Source organism: Podarcis bocagei (assembly GCF_964188305.1).
Source record: "Podarcis bocagei genome assembly, chromosome: 12".
Classification (NCBI taxonomy): domain Eukaryota; kingdom Metazoa; phylum Chordata; class Lepidosauria; order Squamata; family Lacertidae; genus Podarcis; species Podarcis bocagei.
Genome location: NC_138137.1, coordinates 5309803 through 5327127, shown reverse-complemented (window position 1 = coordinate 5327127; position 17325 = coordinate 5309803). Strand labels below are relative to the sequence as shown.

At 40.3% G+C, this 17325-nt stretch overlaps 1 protein-coding gene across 2 annotated transcripts in view; it reads left to right on the top strand.

Moving 5' to 3' along the window:
• RALA (RAS like proto-oncogene A) overlaps positions 1 to 17325 on the top strand; it is a 24088-nt gene extending 6763 nt beyond the window's left edge. For both annotated transcript variants that reach the window (XM_081165258.1, XM_081165257.1), the window contains exons 2-5: positions 4499 to 4647; positions 5872 to 6080; positions 10816 to 10990; positions 15441 to 17325. In XM_081165258.1, the coding sequence (XP_081021384.1) occupies positions 4534 to 4647; positions 5872 to 6080; positions 10816 to 10990; positions 15441 to 15563 (621 nt within the window). In that variant the 5' untranslated portion in view covers positions 4499 to 4533 and the 3' untranslated portion in view covers positions 15564 to 17325. The remainder of the gene's footprint in view (positions 1 to 4498; positions 4648 to 5871; positions 6081 to 10815; positions 10991 to 15440) is intronic.

The window sequence follows — 17325 nt, the reverse complement described above, 5'->3', positions numbered from 1 at the left end:
CTGATCATGGCAATGGCAAGTAAGCTAACAAAAGAACCCTAGAGTTTTATATTCATTTGCGCTGTCATCTGGGTATCCTAATGGCTGTTGTAATGAACACAGTGTGAAGGGAAGATGTCCACTAGACAGGCACCAGGGAGTTGCAGTGTCTTGGGATGAGTCACTGAGCAGTTGTGAATAAATACGTCCCATTCATGCATCACTTGTTGATTTCAGTAAATACCAATGTATCTAGGCTGCGGAATAAAATGTGAAACTGCAATTGTAATACATTGAAGGGTGGGATATAAATACCCATGGTAACTCTTAAACCAGAGGCAGTGGGCCTTTGGCCCTCCAGATGTTGCTGGACTCCCCCCCCCCCATTAAGTGTTTTGATAACTTAGTTTATTAAATCACTAACATGCTCAGACTGCTCAAGTGATGGAAGAACAGTCATACTGTATTCCTGAATGGTGAGAACATTATCAGAGTAGTTTGCTTCATCCCTGCCAAAAATAATGGGATTTGCTATTTTGATAGCAGGTGTCGCAGGGATGATGGCATTAGTAGGTATATGATAAATAGTCCCACTGTCTTGTGGTAATGAGGCATAGTAGTAAAGAGACTGAGGTAATGCGTCAAGAAGGCCCCAATAGAAATCTCACTCTCCTTGGAGGTGGTGTCAAATTAGTTGGCTTTAGCCCCCATCTGACATGGTAATGTATGCACAATTCTTCAAATATTCAAAATATACATGCTAAGAATTATTATTAGGTTTGTGTCCCCAGAACATATTTTAGAAGCAGTAGGTATTGTCTACTGTTTAAAGGTGCCCTAGATAAACCACATGTTTAGGGAAATAATGTCAGTATTTTAATTTGTTAAACAAGAGTAATTTGCCATTCTGCTATGCAGGACTTTATTCCAGTATTTACAAAATTTGTATACAGCCCTGTTCCAAATATCTCAGAGCAACATATGTGGTACTCTCTCATTTTATCATCTTATCCTTTTAGTCATAAGATAGTGAAGGCCTCCTTCATATTTAAGTTGTAAAATGTACACACTACACATCCAACTGTGTGCATTTGACATGCACATTATGCACTATAGCTATGCCAGAAAGTTGGGATGGACTACATCTCCCTGCTGGGTACCTTGGAAGTCGAATGGAACCCGTTCCGGAAGTCCTTTCAACTTCCAAAATGTTTGAAAACCAAAGTGCGGAAGCTCCTGCAGCCAATCTGATGCCGTGGAAGCCCTGTTGGACATTCAGCTTCCAAAAATAGTTCATAAACCGGAACAGTCACTTCCGGGTTTGCGGCGTTCCGGAGCCAAAACGTTCGAGAACTAGACTGTTCGACTTCTAAGGTACGACTGTATATGCTTCCATGTTGTGTGAAATGTCCCAGATTTAGGTTTCCATGTTCAGCCACTGCATCACACCGATACATGGTCTGCTGTAACAGCACTAAGCTGTTGAGATTCACATACATTTAAGCAGACTGTTACTGAAAACAGCACTCTTACAGACTTTGGCTGTAGGCATATTACTTGCATTTTATCTCACACTCCTGCATTGTGGCTTCTGTTTATGGTCTTTCTCATGGGTAGGCAAACTAAGGCCCGGGGGCCGGATATGGCCCATTAGCCTTCTAAATCCGGCCCGTGGATGGTCCGGGAATCAGCATGTTTTTACATGAGTAGAATGTGGTTTTTTTATTTAAAATGCATCTCTGGGTTATTTGTGGGGCATAGGAATTTGTTCATTTCCCCCCCCCCCCAAAAAAAAATAATAATAGTCTGGCCGCCCACAAAGTCTGAGGGACAGTGGACCAGCCCCCTGCTGAAAAAGTTTGCTGACCCATGTTCTTTCTGATTACGTCTTATGGCCTTTAGATTTACCAGTACCAGATGGTACTGTTAAGAAGTTAGTAGATGCAGTAGACCAGCCGGGGCATGCAAAAGTGCAGTCAAGCACTATGGCAGATACTTCTAGTGATGGCATTCTCTTTCCACCTCCAAACTGGTCATGTTACATGACTCATAACAGTGATCTCTTTGCAGAGGGTGTTTTATTTTGTCTAGTTCATCACAATATGAATGGAGGTTTAGAACTGTGGACCCTGTTTCCACTGTAGCCATGATTAACAAGGATGAATACTTACAAATATGCATTTAAAAAAGCAGAACCCTAAATTATATGTCTGGGTAGGCTTGCTTAAAAAAAAAACACCTTTTAGCAAGCATCTCAAACAATATATCAAGGGTACCTGCATGGTATTAAATATGTGGCACCTGTAAAATACAAGTTCTGCAGATCCCAACAGCACTTTTGTATTGTAGTCCTCCTTCCTTGTAGCAGTGGATAGCTTTTAGTTGCATCAGATCTTTAAGAGTCCAGTCCTTGGCTGCCTCAGTTCTGAAAGTATAACTGGTACAGTGGTACCTCAGGTTAAGTACTTAATTCATTCCGGAGGTCTGTTCTTAACCTGAAGCACCACTTTAGCTAATGGGGGCTCCTGCTGCTGCCGCGCTGCCAGAGCCCAATTTCTGTTCTCATCCTGAAGCAAAGTTCTTAACCCGAGGTACTATTTCAGGGTTAGCGGAGTCTGTAACCTGAAGCGTATGTAACCTGAAGCATATGTAACCCGAGGTACCACTGTATACGCTTTTACTATTTCCAAGCAAACTGTCACAAAACCCTGTTGTCACTAATTTGACAACCTTATATGTAAATGCATATCCTATGAGCTTTGCATTCTATATAATGAGCTGGAAAACAAATGTAAGCAGCCAAGTGTACAAAATAAAAGTATCATCTATGATACCCAACTTTTCTCTTGTAATAAGCTGTGGGCTAACAGAGTTGTTGAATGTTAAATTCTTCTATGCCTAGAGTGGTTTAGTACATACAGCATTTTAAAGGAAAAATTAAGTTTTTCCTACAAATGCCATTTATCCGTGCATACATTAAGCTGTGATCCTGTGCTTCTTTCCCTGGGGATAAGCTCTCTTGAACACAGTAGCACTTCCTATGCAAGTTTGCTGAGAAGCATCAGTCTGCATAACAGTTAAGTGTATGTAAGTCGAACTTTCTGAATAGTCCTTGTATCTAAATGTATATACAGTGGTACCTCGGGTTCCAAACACTTTGGGTTACAAACTCTGCTAACCCGGAAGTAGTGCCTTGGGTTGAAAACTTTGCCCCAGGATGAGAACTGAAATTGTGCGCCAGTGGCAGCGGGAGGCCCCATTAGCGAAAGCGCGCCTCAGGTTAAGAACGGTTTCAGGTTAAGAACGGACCTCTGGAACGAATTAAGTTCGTAACCCGATGTACCACTGTATTCATGAATTGGCTAGCTACTCCCTTATTGGAATTAACACCACTGTATTAGAAGTGGAAATCTGTCATCAGATCTCTCAACACTTCCTTTTTAAAAAAAGGAAAGGAAAGGAAAAGCATCTGCTAGACCCCCAGAATAAACTAGCATGGCAAAGGGGAATGTTTGTAACTGTCTTCCCCATTCCCAGCTACTATTTGCTCTAGAGGGAAAAACATTAAGGTACCATACATATGTGGTGTGTGTATGTACAGTGGTGCCCCGCAAGACGAATGCCTCGCAAGATGGAAAACTCGCTAGACGAAAGAGTTTTCTGTTTTGGAGGTGCTTCGCAAAATGAATCTCCTATGGGCTTGCTTCGCAAGACGAAAATGTCTTGCGAGTTCCTGCGGGGGTTTTTTCCTCCCCCCCTTTTTTCTAAGCCGCTTATCAGCTGATCCGATAAGCCGCTAAAAGCCACTAATAGCGCCAATCCGCTAATCCGTCAATGGGCTTGCTTCGCAAGACAAAAAAACCGCTAGACGAAGAGAATCACAGAACGGATTCTTTTCGTCTTGCGAGGCACCACTGTATGTACACAGAAAGTGAACAAACAAGTGTGGTGTAGCAATTGAAGTGTTGGACTAAGACCTGGAAGATCAGGGTTCAAATCCCCACTTGGCCATGGAGCTCACTGAATGACTTTGGGCCGGTCTGTGGCAAATGTCTGAGGCTTACACTTACATTTGCCTTACTTAGATTTTTTTCCAGATACTTCAAACCATGAAGGCTAAATTCAGACTTCACCCCCCTTTAAAAAAATAGGTGCGTTAGAGGACTTTGAACTGGTTTTATATGTGAATATGTCCACAAAGCAGAAACAACTGGAAGAGTTGCAACTCAGTGGTAGATCACATGTTTATCATACAAAAGGTTGCAGGTTTAATCCCAAGCATGTTAATTTTTTTATATCTAAAAGCTGAAAGCCATCCTTATTCAGAGAATAATTCTCTTTGCTTGATTCTGTTATGCTGAGCAGGTTGTGTTTGTATTACTGTAATTGTTTTTGAAGTTGGTCTAAGCCATGGGAGCATGCTTCTACTTATTTTGTAGCTATTGTACATTTTAGTTACTGAACCTCCTTATGAATGTTTAAAAATCCTTATTAATTCAAAAAACCTTTCTTCACCCAGGTTCCTTCTTTGTGTGAAATATCTGAAATCCAAAAATGGCAGCAAATAAGCCCAAAAGTCAAAATTCTTTGGCTCTGCACAAAGTCATCATGGTAGGCAGTGGAGGTGTAGGAAAATCTGCTTTAACGCTGCAGTTCATGTATGATGAGGTAAGAGTGTGACAATCATTTTTTAAAGAAGTGTGTTCTCAGGCTGTATATGAACAGGGAGTCTAATCACTACATTTTAGTTCATTTGGTAACTGCTTCAGCAAACCTAGGCAGACTAGTTCTTTCAGCTGGAAAGATTTTTGTATGGTTTATGGCAGGGGTGTGGAACCTTTCTAACTCTAATTGTTATCTCCCCCACCCCTTGCAGGCCAGGTTTGACACAATGTCAGGCGACTCTTTTTTGCCCACTGTTTTCTGCAGTGCTTTGAATTGGACTGCTGAAAAATCAGCTGATTGTCAGATTGAGCACTTCTTGCAAGTCAGAGAGGCAGAGTTAGATTAATAAAAGGTTGTAGAATTTTGCCCTAGCTGCTGCTATATTTGTTTAAAGAGTCCAAGAGGCTTTTGATCAGCAATAGTTTTTCAGTATGCTTTCACTTACAGCAGTTTAATTTTCAACTTTTAATTAAAATGCTATATTTATACAGTATTTGTACCTATACTTACAAATAACTAAAAATATAAAAGTCATATTGTATTACAAATTAATACAGCCAAGGTAACAGTATTGTTTAGCTTGATTACATAGAGTATGAACACAAAGAAAGCAATATTGATTGTAGATACTGATTTTTCTACATTAATTCTTAACCATCCTCTGTTATGAATTCATAGTATTGTGGATTATTTAATTTCAACAAAGCTTCCAAAATAACTATTTTGCCATTCTATAGGTTCATGCTGCTGCTTACATTTAATTCTCCACAGTTTAATTGATGACTATTTAGGATTGCCCAATTAACAAATATTTGTCAGAATTAAACTAGTCTTTCATTTGAAGTTCCATTCATTTTTCTCATTCCAACACTCCTCATGTTAACTTTATAGAACTTGATAGAACTTCATCTTATCTGCCTAAATATTACTGGATATTGCTGGTGTAGCATAATGGCTGCGTTTGCCTTAAGAGTTAGAAAGTTCCCTGATTATATCTTACCTCTGCCATGAATTCACCAGGTGGCCTTGGACAAGACACTCTCACAACCTCTGGTCTCTCCCCCACCCCCAGGGCAGTTCTGAGAATTACCACTAGATGATGCATGTGAAACACTGAACATTTTAAAGTGCTGTATAAATGTTACCAGTATTTGGTCAAGGAATGTTTCTTGGAATCCCTGGTGGAAGTTACCAAAATAAGACTGACTCTGTTTCATTTCTTGCCAGTTTGTGGAAGACTATGAGCCTACCAAAGCAGACAGCTACAGAAAAAAAGTAGTTCTAGATGGGGAAGAAGTCCAGATAGATATATTGGATACAGCAGGGCAGGAGGATTATGCTGCAATTCGAGACAACTACTTCCGAAGTGGAGAGGGTTTCCTCTGTGTATTCTCTATTACAGAGCTTGAATCTTTTGCTGCTACAGCCGACTTCAGGTAATTGGATGTCTATGAGAGAAACTGGTTTGTTTTAGTGAATTCAGCATCTTATTTTTACTGTGCTAAATTGTAGCTTTGTTCCATGCTTTTCTGGCGTATAATATCGCTGCAGAATATATGTGCATGGTTAGATAGTTAACATCAGCCTATACTCTCCATCGCTCTCCATCGATAACATTGGAGAGTTTTAAGGAATAAACACCTAAGAAACAAGGCCTTTGATGGGGATAAGAAACCACTATTATCATGGCCACAGGGATGGGATGCAGCTAAATAGGAATAGAGGGAAAGAGGCCCTGAATTAAGGATACAGATAAGGCAGACAGCAGAGGCAACAGTCCAAAGAAAAAGAGCAACTTGCTGCAAGGTAAAAGTTGCTTCTTTATGGCTACATTCCATACATATTTCCACAATCGACATTGTTCTAGTTCACATAAAGCCCCCAGAATCAGCAGACATAGTCCTTACATAGCCTTAGCAGCTTAATATTGCATTTTTGTTCATCGTAACTGTTGGGTGGCTGCTGTCTGCTGAGTAATGCAGTTCTTATAACACAGATGCATTTTCAAGGTCAAACATGAGAAACAAAGGAGTTGGAGGTTACAGTTGGCTCAGTCATTCTAGCCAATTACTCAGTAACTCTTACACAAATGTACTTTGTTTGTTCAAAAACAATTAAATCACCAGCATAAAGTATCTGCCTTGCAATGGGAATCAGGAGCTGCACTCCCAAGATTGATGCTTATAATACAAATATTGCATCATGGTGTAAGAGCTTCATTATTTATTTTGAAAAATGAAGCTTGCCTGAAAAAGAAGGCATGGCACACCTGGTATCTGAATAAATGTCACATATAACCTATTTTTAATGACACAAAACACTATTGGGTTATTTACTATGTTGGAAATTCTTGGTTCCTGTTGTGTCCAGCATTAGCTGTTGACATGGCTGGGGATCTTTTTAAAGTTCTGAAGCCATGAAAGATACAAATATGTAGTGACTTCTGTATCACTTCTGCTGTGGCATAGAACAGGATTGAATCAGGGGTAGAACACACTTGAATCATCTTGTGGTTGTTTAACGTATTTAAAAGATTTATATTGTGTCTTTTATTGATGCTGGTACAAAGAGTGGGGTACCACAAAATAAATTACATGATTGAATTTATGTCTGAACAACAGTAAAACAAGCTGAGCCACAATAAATGAAAAATGAAGGCAGGTGAAAACAGTAGAGGCTGCAACAATCACATGCTTAAACACTTAAAATGCCTGAACAAATATGTGTTAACTTAGAAAGCCTAGTTTACCTTTGTATGCTGTATAATTTTTAAAAGGTAGAAGGAAGCTTAAAATGACTACCGGCCTTTCCAATTGTTGATTAACTCATTGTGTGCCTACTTGGCATTAAAAGGTTTTGTGTGCTAAACACTCAGTGAATATTCAGTGCCAAATATGGTGACTGTTCTCTTTACTGAATTGGTCACATGGGAGGAAGCAAGCTAGAGTCTGGCTTCAGGCTTTGCACAAACTAGTGCTCACGGTTTGCTCGTGGTTTGTTTCATTCCAAACATGCCACAACCAATAACTGATAACTGATAAGTCAAGGGTTATTTGGAGAAAAATCACAAGCCCAGGTTTCTGCATCGCAACAAGCCCAGGTGCTTGACTTGTTTCTTCCCTTCTGCATCACAATCAGGACTTGGGAAGGAGCAAGGTACTCCATACATTAAATCGTAGCTTATTTTAAACTATTTTGTGGTGTGCATACTGGGCCACTGTAAACTGAATCACAGTGAATAAAAGTTTCTTTGCCACTGAACATTGAGGAAGTGTTTGCTAGACAGCATATGATGGACACAATTGGTATAGATTGCCTCTTCATTCTTAAGTGCATGAGGCTGGGTCTTTATTATTGTCTCCTAATCAAACTTCAGCATTTAATTTCTGTTAATTCAAGATAATAGATTCCACTGTAGGTTTGCCAAAAGTCCTCTTGAGTGGCAAGGATTCTTTCTTTAAAAATTAATTTTCAAGAAAACGAACATAGAAAATATACGCTCCCCTAACAAATGTCCCTGTCCCTTCCTCTCCAAGATACATAATTTTTATGGGAAAACATTGCTCCAGAGTTGTACAGTGAGGGAGTGAGGGGGAAAGTATTTGAACCCCTGCTAAATTTGCCCGTTTGCCCCCTGACGAAGAAATGACCCGTCCATAATTTCAATGGTAGGTTTATTTGTAGCTGTGAGAGACAGAATAACAACAGGAAAAGCCCCAGAATCCCAGAAGACAAAAGTCAGAGATTGATGTGCATTATAATGAGTGAAATAAGTATTTGATCCCTTTGCAAAAGATGACTTAATACTTGGTGGCAAAACCCTTGTTGGCAATTACAGAGGTCAGACGTTTCTTGTAGGTGGCCAGCAGGTTTGCACACATATCAGGAGGTATTTTGTCCCACTCCTCTTTGCAGATCCTCTCCAAGTCAGTAAAATTTCAAGACTCATGTGTAACTACTCGAACCTTCAGCTCCCTCCACAGATTTTGGATGGGATTAAGGTCTGGAGACTGGCTAGGCCACTCCAAGACCTTAATGTGCTTCTTCCTGAGCCACTCCTTTGTTGCCTTGGCTGCGTGTTATGGGTCATTGTCATGCTGGAATACCTATCCTTGACCCATTTTCAGTGCCCTGGCTGAGGGAAGGAGGAGCTCACCCAAGATTTGACAATACATGGTCCCGTCGATCGTCCCTTCGATGCGGTGAAGGTGTCCTGTCCCCTTAGCAGAAAAACACCCCCAAAGCATAATATGTCCCCCTCCATGTTTGACGGTGGGGATGATGTTCTTGGGGTCGTAGGCAGCATTCCTCCTCCTCCAAACACGGTGAGTTGAGTTGATGGCAAAGAGCTCGATTTTGATCTCATCTGACCATAACACTTTCACCCAGTTCTCCTCTAGGTCATTCAGATGTGCATTGGCAAACTGCAGACAGACCTGTACATGTGCTGTCTTGAGCAAGGGGACCTTGTGGGCTCTGCAAGATCTCAGTCCTTCACGGTGTAGTGTGTTACCCACTGTTTTCATAGTGACTATGGTTCCAGCTGCCCTGAGATCATTGACAAGTTCCCCCCGTGTAGTTCTGGGCTGCTTCATCACCATTCTCCTGATCATTGCAACTCCACGAGATGAGATCTTGCATGGAGCCCCAGACCGAGGGAGGTTGGCAGTTCTTTTGTGTTTGCGAATTATTGCACCAGCTATTGTCACCTTCTCACCAAGCTGCTTGGCAATAGTCTTGTAGCCCAGCCCAGCCTAGCCTTGTGCAGGTCTACACTCCTGTCCCTGACATTCTTGGACTGCTCTTTGGTCTTGGTCATGGCGGCTACTTTGGAATCTGCTTGATTGATTGCTTCTGTTGACAGGTGTTTTTTGTACAGGTACTGTAATGAGCTGGGATTACAGTAAGACATCTCCCTTAACAGGAGGTGCTTCTAATCTCAGCTCGTTACATACAGTGAAGATACCAGGTAGCCTGACATCTGGCTGGTTGATAGGGGATCAAATACTTATTTTACTCATTATAATGCACCTCAATCTCTGACTTCTGGGTTTCTGGAGGTTTTCGTGTTGTTATGCTGTCTCTCACAGCTACAATAAAACTACCATTAAAATTATGGACTGCTCATTTCTTCGTCAGAGGGCAAACGGGCAAATTTAGCAGGGGATCAAATACTTTCCCCTCTCACTGTAAGTAGTGGATGCCACTGTAAATGATGTTCTGTTGAATGTGCAATAAAAGGATATCATGTCACTATGAAATCGTCCCTGTCCCTTTTTCCAGCTATTGCTTCGACTTCCTTAGTCAATTTTTCTGAAAGTGCTATAGACCAGGTTTTTTGCAAATATTCTAAAGACTTACAGTTGCGGGCAGTAATTTGTTGAGCTGCTTTTCAGAAGGAAAATGATCAGTTCTTTGTATCATAGATTGGCATTTTCATTATTAAAAAGGTTGGTATGCAAAGTGGCAAGGATTCTGGATATCCTTTATCTAGCATGAAAAGTCATGTTGTAGGAACTGCCACAGGTGTGTTGGGATAGAAGCTAGTCTGTTAAGCAGGCAGTTGTGACATGACTGTCAGTTAGGTATTTGGGGAGTAATCATGTTGATAGTTTTATTGTTTGATATCAAGGTTAAATTAATCCAAAGGTTAATGTCAGTGGTAAAATGTAAAGTCTGCTTCGCTATCACTTTAAAATATTTCCCTTTTTCTATAAAATACTTAATTTATGTATTGTTTCTGCTTAATAATTCTGAAAGTAAATATCTTCATTAATCTTGATAATCCTCTATAGCGCTACTTGGTCAGTTTTTTATTGATGTTAAACTGCTAATTCTTGTGTTTGGCTTCTCCTGCATTACCATCTCATCTTCAAAGTTATCCTCTTATAAAATTTATAACGGGCTCATCTGTTAGTCCTCTTTATGTGTGCTATCAGTTAACAGTTTATAGCTTCTTACTTGCTACTTCTTTTCTGACTGCTCTCCTGTGTAGGGCCTTTGCCAGTTGCATATTGTGAATACCTAGCACCAAGTTGGTGATAGCGCATGATGGGTAACAGCAAAAACATGTGTTTATTTCACCAAGGTTGTATTAAAGTTTCATATCTGAGAAATCAAAGAAGATTAAACTGCATGGGTCTTAAAATGTGTTTTTTCTCTTCTCTTCAGAGAGCAGATTTTAAGGGTAAAAGAAGATGAGAATGTTCCATTTTTGCTAGTTGGTAACAAATCGGATTTGGAAGACAAAAGACAGGTTTCTGTAGAAGAAGCAAAAAACAGAGCTGATCAGTGGAATGTTAACTATGTTGAAACGTCTGCTAAAACACGAGCTAATGTCGACAAGGTAAAAGTTTACCGTTTCCCAAATACATCTTCATAAACTTCTGATTCCACTCGTTGCTTGTCAAGACTAATTATTAATGTTACCCTGACTCTTTTGTGTATTGCTCATTCTTCTTGAAGATGAATGCTCTAACAGGTAGCTGAACAGAAGACATTCAAATGGCTCACTAAGGAGTTTCGCTGGGGTTTGTTGGAGTGAAGGAATGGGTTTCCCAAAACCCAAAACTGACTGTGCAGGCAGTTTTATTTTTTTAAAAAAGATATTTATTAAAATTTTCAAAGTATTACAAACAAAATAAAAGAAAAAAAAGAAAAAAGAAAAATACAAAATAAAAATAGTTAAAAACAATTCAATCTTTCATTCAAATTCTCCACTTTCATTACCTTCTTTCTATGACCTCCTCCTCCCTTTTCTTGTATCTTGATTAATAGTTGTCACAGCAAATCCTTTCCATAATTCATAGTATTATGTCATTACATTACCTTACTCTATTTTCATCTTATCTTATAAAAAACCTTAAAACTTAAATCTTATTTTTACCAACTCTTAACCATTACCTTTTTACCTAATTCTTTAAGCATTTTTACAAGAGCCAAATAATTTCATTTCAACATTTTTCTAACATTCATCAATTTTATAAAACATTCCTAATGATAAAAAAAGAAATAAGAACAATCCAATCTTCTTCCAGCGTCCCTTCCTCCTGGTCCCGGGTTTGTCAGTCCTTTTTATCCCATTAGTCTGGCACATTAACCTGGTGATCTTATATCCGAGGCCTTCAAGTCTCTTCCATGTCCCTTCCGCAGCTCTTCTTCATATTTTTCTTTCACTCGTGGGAACTCCAGCTTGGTAGTGTTTTTGACCCCTTTCAACAAATCAGCTCCTTTCCCATAGTCCAGACTAGACTCCATGTGGTATTTTAAGACATGTTTCAAATTCCCTCCAAAATTGGGAGCCCCCACAGCTCCAAACATCTGACGGCCCATTGCCAGACTCGGAAAGTCCAAACATCTCTGCATAGGGGGGGGGGTCAGTCCAACCCCCCATTTCCAAATCAATCCAAACTTTGTCTTTCCAAATCTGGTTTTTTCCAAGTTCATTTGTCAAATCCAAAGGCTCATTTTCCTCCAGGGCCAAAAGTTCCTCCCCTTCTGGCGCCCAAGATTCAGCAACATCCTCTTCTCTCAACTGTTCTGTCATGGCACACTCCTGTTTGAGTTCCTGGGTGGGCTCCATATAGTTTCCCACTACCTGTTCAAATTTTCTAGCCGCATTAGTCATCAAATCCGTCTTCTGACTTAACTGATCCAATAGGGCATTTATTTTACAGAAAGCACCCAACAGTGCTTCTGAAAACATTGTCCTGCAAGGTCACAAGTCCTTTCCCATGGTTGTAATCTGGCAGCTGCAAGCTCCCTAGAATTAGTTACAGTTTCACAGTCCCCCTCTAGGGGGAAAACTTCTGGTTGTTCTTTCTTTTAAGGACAATAGCAACAAAGTTTCTTTTTAAAGATATTTTGTCAATATTTGTTCCTTTAAAATGCGAAAGGAAACAGTGGAATCGCAATGTTGCTCTTCTTTTAACTGTCTGTCAAAAACATTTGTCTCTGGTCAATGAGCTCAAACGTCAATTCTGACACCCCGCTCCAGGATCGGGACGGTGGAAAGTTACTTTACTTTAAACTCACTTCTGCAGGTTTAAACAGTCCAAAAAAGATCCCCCTTCTTCTCCTGCTACCGAAGGGGGGTTCAACGATTTTAAATGGTGAAAACCAATCCTTTGAAAGTGATTTTCTAAGCTCTAGTTTACGTTGTCTTTGCTTTCTTCTGACTACAAGGAAACGGAAGGCTGACTTCCTGTTTAGACCTTCCCGTTTCAGTACCAAATTAAGGTGAATTTTTAAGTCCAATTCCTTTCTAATGGCCAGTTCTTATTTGAAGTCCAATTGTTCAATGTTTAAGTACTCACGGGTGATTATTTTAGATGCCAAATTGTCCCAGGAAAAAGGCAGCGCTCTCCGGCAACGGCTATGCGGCTTCGCTCCACGGAAAAAGCAATTGACTCACAGCACCGCGCCACTTTCCCCTCTTCGCTTCGGAGCCCGTTAGTGGGTTCCTTTGCGGGTTGGGGGGCGCTAAGGGTGCCCGCCGAGTCCCACGGTCACAGGATTCATCCACCTGTGATTTCTAAAAGGGTCCCTGCTTCGCCGCAGGGGAAAAGACCCGTTTCGCGCGGAGCTGGTCCCTCCAGTTCAGAGGGAGTTGTGCAGGCAGTTTTAAACTGCACCAAAATCCCTATTTTTCCTTAGCTAAAATGCATAAACTCTGAGCCGTTGAACAAATGCATAACAAGAACACAGCTCTCTCCTTTATCAGTTTGTGACGTCAGGGATGACCCTGGCTGGTCTAGGGGAACAGAGCAGACACGTCAGTGCCTTATCCTATGTGCTGACCACAAAAGACACACAGACCGAAATCCAAGAACAACGCCAGAAGCGTGTTCCCGGAGATGATGACCTCTTCCTCCAAGATAAGAGTAGGAAGAGGAAAATCCTTTAATGGTCAGGAGTGCAGGAAGGAAATCCCTTTTATGGTTAAGAGTGCCAGAGCAGGAACATCTGTGATGTCAACCTGCGTGTACAAGCTAACGTGGCAGGGGAAGGGGGAGAGGGTGTCTGGAGGATATATATACTGCATGAAACTTCTCATTTCTTTGGACTTGCTGTGGACTTGATCACGCAAGTGCCTTCTGCTATCCGGAGAGCAGAATAAACACTTTCTTTGAACCAACCTCGGTGTCATTTGACTTCCTTCCTCCTGTCCCGGAGCAACGCAGACCGAATCGGTGAACTCAAATAAGGCTACAGGAGTTCAAGCGATGGGCTTGAACATTCTCTCTTGTATGCTCAGCTGTAGAGAATATTTCCTGGTTTTTCAAATTACCATTTCCTATGATGCCTCTGTTGCTGCCTGTAAATCAGGGTTGCAATCCATAGTTTTTAGTCCAGTTTGCAGGTAAGTATTTCCAGTTCAGACATCATGGGAAACTGCAACTTAACAAACCAGAAGCCTTATCTCAATCTGGTGTGAGCAGTGATGGAGCTTCAGGCAGGGGCGTGGCTGGCGCGTGTCCCGGGGGTGTGGCATGCCACCTGCGGGGGCGTGGCAGCCACTGTGGGCAGGGTGACAGCTGCAATGGCACCCCACTGGGATCGCGCTGCAGGGGCGGTGCCCTCCCCCACCCCCCTCTTCCTCCACCAGTGGGTGTGAGACAAAGTGAGGTTGGGGTGAGATGGAGTGTTGATGCTCATTCTCTAACAGACTATGGCCTGAACCTGCTTCCATTTGTTCTGAGTGGGATTAATTCCAGTCTAAGGAAAGTAGTTGCTGGCGACTGTGTTGCCCCTGTAAAGGGTGAAGGTGGGTTCTGACTTACATTGTTGAAGGAGATATGAGCTATAATGCTTATAGGTAAACTGGGGTTTAACAGTATATGAGCTACCGTGTGTGTGTGTGTGTGTGTGTGTGTTTAAGTTCTTTCATACTCTTCTTTTAAAGAATTTGATTATATACCCTAGGCATAAAATGCTAGCGTCAGTGTCTTAATCTCTTTCAAATGAGATGGAAGGCAGTGGTGTAATTTAATCAACTCATGTTTTAATGATGTGGTACAAAGGTGAAAACTTCTTAAATCTTTTGTTTTTTTAAAATGACAACAATAAGAACCCTATAGTTCTTAAAACTTATTCTTCACTAGTTCTAAGTACTAGCTCCTGCCTTGCAGAAAATCTGCTTGGCAAAAGGTTAAGGGGCTTAGTGGTTTAATATGCAAACCTCTCCTTTCTGACCTATATACAAACATGACTGCATAACAGGAAAGTCCTTTTTAAAAACTCAGATGTTAGAAATTGGGTCACTAAATGTAAGTTGGCTTGTTTACTCTGAGCAATGTGGTACTGAATCGTTATTGACTCACTAGAACACGATGGACAGCTGTTTCCTAGAAGTTTTCTGGGCTTCTAATTTGAGCAACTGGTTCTGTAGCTCTCAGGAATATTTTCATGCATTAAGGGTCGGTGGCAGGCTAGTTTGCATTTAAGCAAGATCATCCTTACTTCTATAGTTGGGTCACATGCAACATTGATTTACCAGTTTCTGGCGTGTGACTTCATATCCGCTTTATGATTTTTTGCAAGCTATGATTAGCATGGCTACTTACATTATTAACAGCAGGTCTGAATAGATATATTTTTGTTTTCTTTCTACTTTCTATAGAATTCTGTTAAAGAAAAATATGAAAACAGTTTTAACCCTACAATACATTACCACTTGTAGCTGAAAAGGAATGAAGCAGAACCTCTTGGTTTACTTAATAGCCTAAAAATGCAGGCTTTGATTAATGTAGCACATGTTTGCACACATGTACTAACACTTGTATTTTTCTTTCTAGGTATTTTTTGATTTAATGCGAGAAATCAGAGCAAGAAAGATGGAAGACAGCAAAGAAAAGAATGGAAAAAAGAAAAGGAAAAGCCTAGCCAAGAGAATCAGAGAAAGATGTTGCATTTTATAATCAAAGTTCCAAACTCTCATCATCCCTTGATCATACTAATAAAATCCATAACTTATAGCATGCCATTTGGAGGCTCCTATGACTGAAATTACCCTTAACAGTTTGGAAATTGTAATGTACCACTTAAAGCATGAATTGGGACAGCACTGAAAGCCTTTCACTGAAAAAGTTTAATGTGGCTTCAAGAGAAGCAGAATTGAACCCATTTCATAACTTGCTGCCTCTCACCATGGTTCTTCTGAATGTAGAGGGTTTTTTTTCATGGGCAGTCCGTCTTGAACTGTAAACAAAGCATTACTTTCTATCATTTCTCCTAAAGCATACAATTTTCTATCACCCAAACTTCACTTTGTCTTCTACTGCCTTGGAAACTACAGCAGTGGTCAAAACTAAGCAAAGGTAGTGTATATATGCTTTTTTTTGCAGTTATAAGAATATGCAAATTAGAGAAGAGAAACGAGCTCTGTTCTCTGCTTCTATTGGAAGTCATTTATACATGGAATTAGCTTAGACAAATGGTATAAACTCATGAGTATATTTGAATATGCCTTAATTTAAAAAAAAACTTTAAAAAAAGTTAACGTAGTTAAGGGTGTATCTTCCTTGTGATGCACTGAGGTGTGTGCATCACTGTGAAAGTATATCCTTCAGTGTGGAGTGCAGTTTTTGTGAGCAATTTTGCTAACTAGCTGTGTGCTAGCAGTATCTCTGATCAGAAAAGTGTGCCATACTCTGGGTCTTTAATAATCCAGAGCATACTATTAACCTGTGATTCAATGAAGATTGCTTTTGCTTACAGTGGAAGGGCCGTCATAGACATCTGAGATTGAATATAAAAAGAGGGTGGAGCACATTTCAGTCAGAAGTGGTCACGTATTTCTTAATGCACAGACATTGACACTGCCCTTTGGCAACTACTTAATTTGGGGAAGGTATCTTCCTAGGGTTGGGGCACAGTGCGGGACAAATAGTTGCTGGTAGTTGTGTACTTAGAGCACAAATTGATCTTGCTCTTAGGGCTGTCTGGAAAATATAAATTTTCCATTTTTCTGTGTTGCTCCTGCCTAAGGCTTTGGAAATGTTAGCTATGCATTACCTAATGGGAAAGCGTTATAGCTACTTTTTCTGATATCAGTCAAATACCCCACTCTACTTTGCAGTATGGAAATATTGGCCATGTGCTTCCATAGTCCCTCATTGATACACTAAAATGTATTGCCCTTTACTGTTCTGCTTTTTGAAATATAATTAGTACATTTAGTATGTGGAATTGAAAGATAAAGCACTATCTGAGGCTTTTAAGTTTCTTGGGTGTAGGTGTAACGGTTAGATCAGTTACAAAAAACACTTTTTTTATATACATGTGTGAATTTATGAAAAGACAGTTCAAGATGTGTCTGAGCAAACTAGACAACACATATTTAACATGCTAACAAGTAGACATTAGGAATGTGGCTGTTTAGAGAACACTTGTTTATCAAAACTTTTTGTATGTACATTCTCCTGTAGACGCTACCATGTGCAGAATTAGTTCTTGATGTGCCTGGCCAAGCAGATTGGTCCTCATCTTATTGTGTATTTGTTTTCAGTCTGTCTAACCAGGGAGTTTAACCACTAACATTGATGTTTGTGTAATGGGAACCAAGGTGTTATGAAGCCAATGGACACAGAGAAACTATTGTCATAGGCTGATGCCTTACCAGATTCTTTTTATTTGCTATTTGAGCCATTGACTATGAATAAACTTTCATTTTTAAAAAAA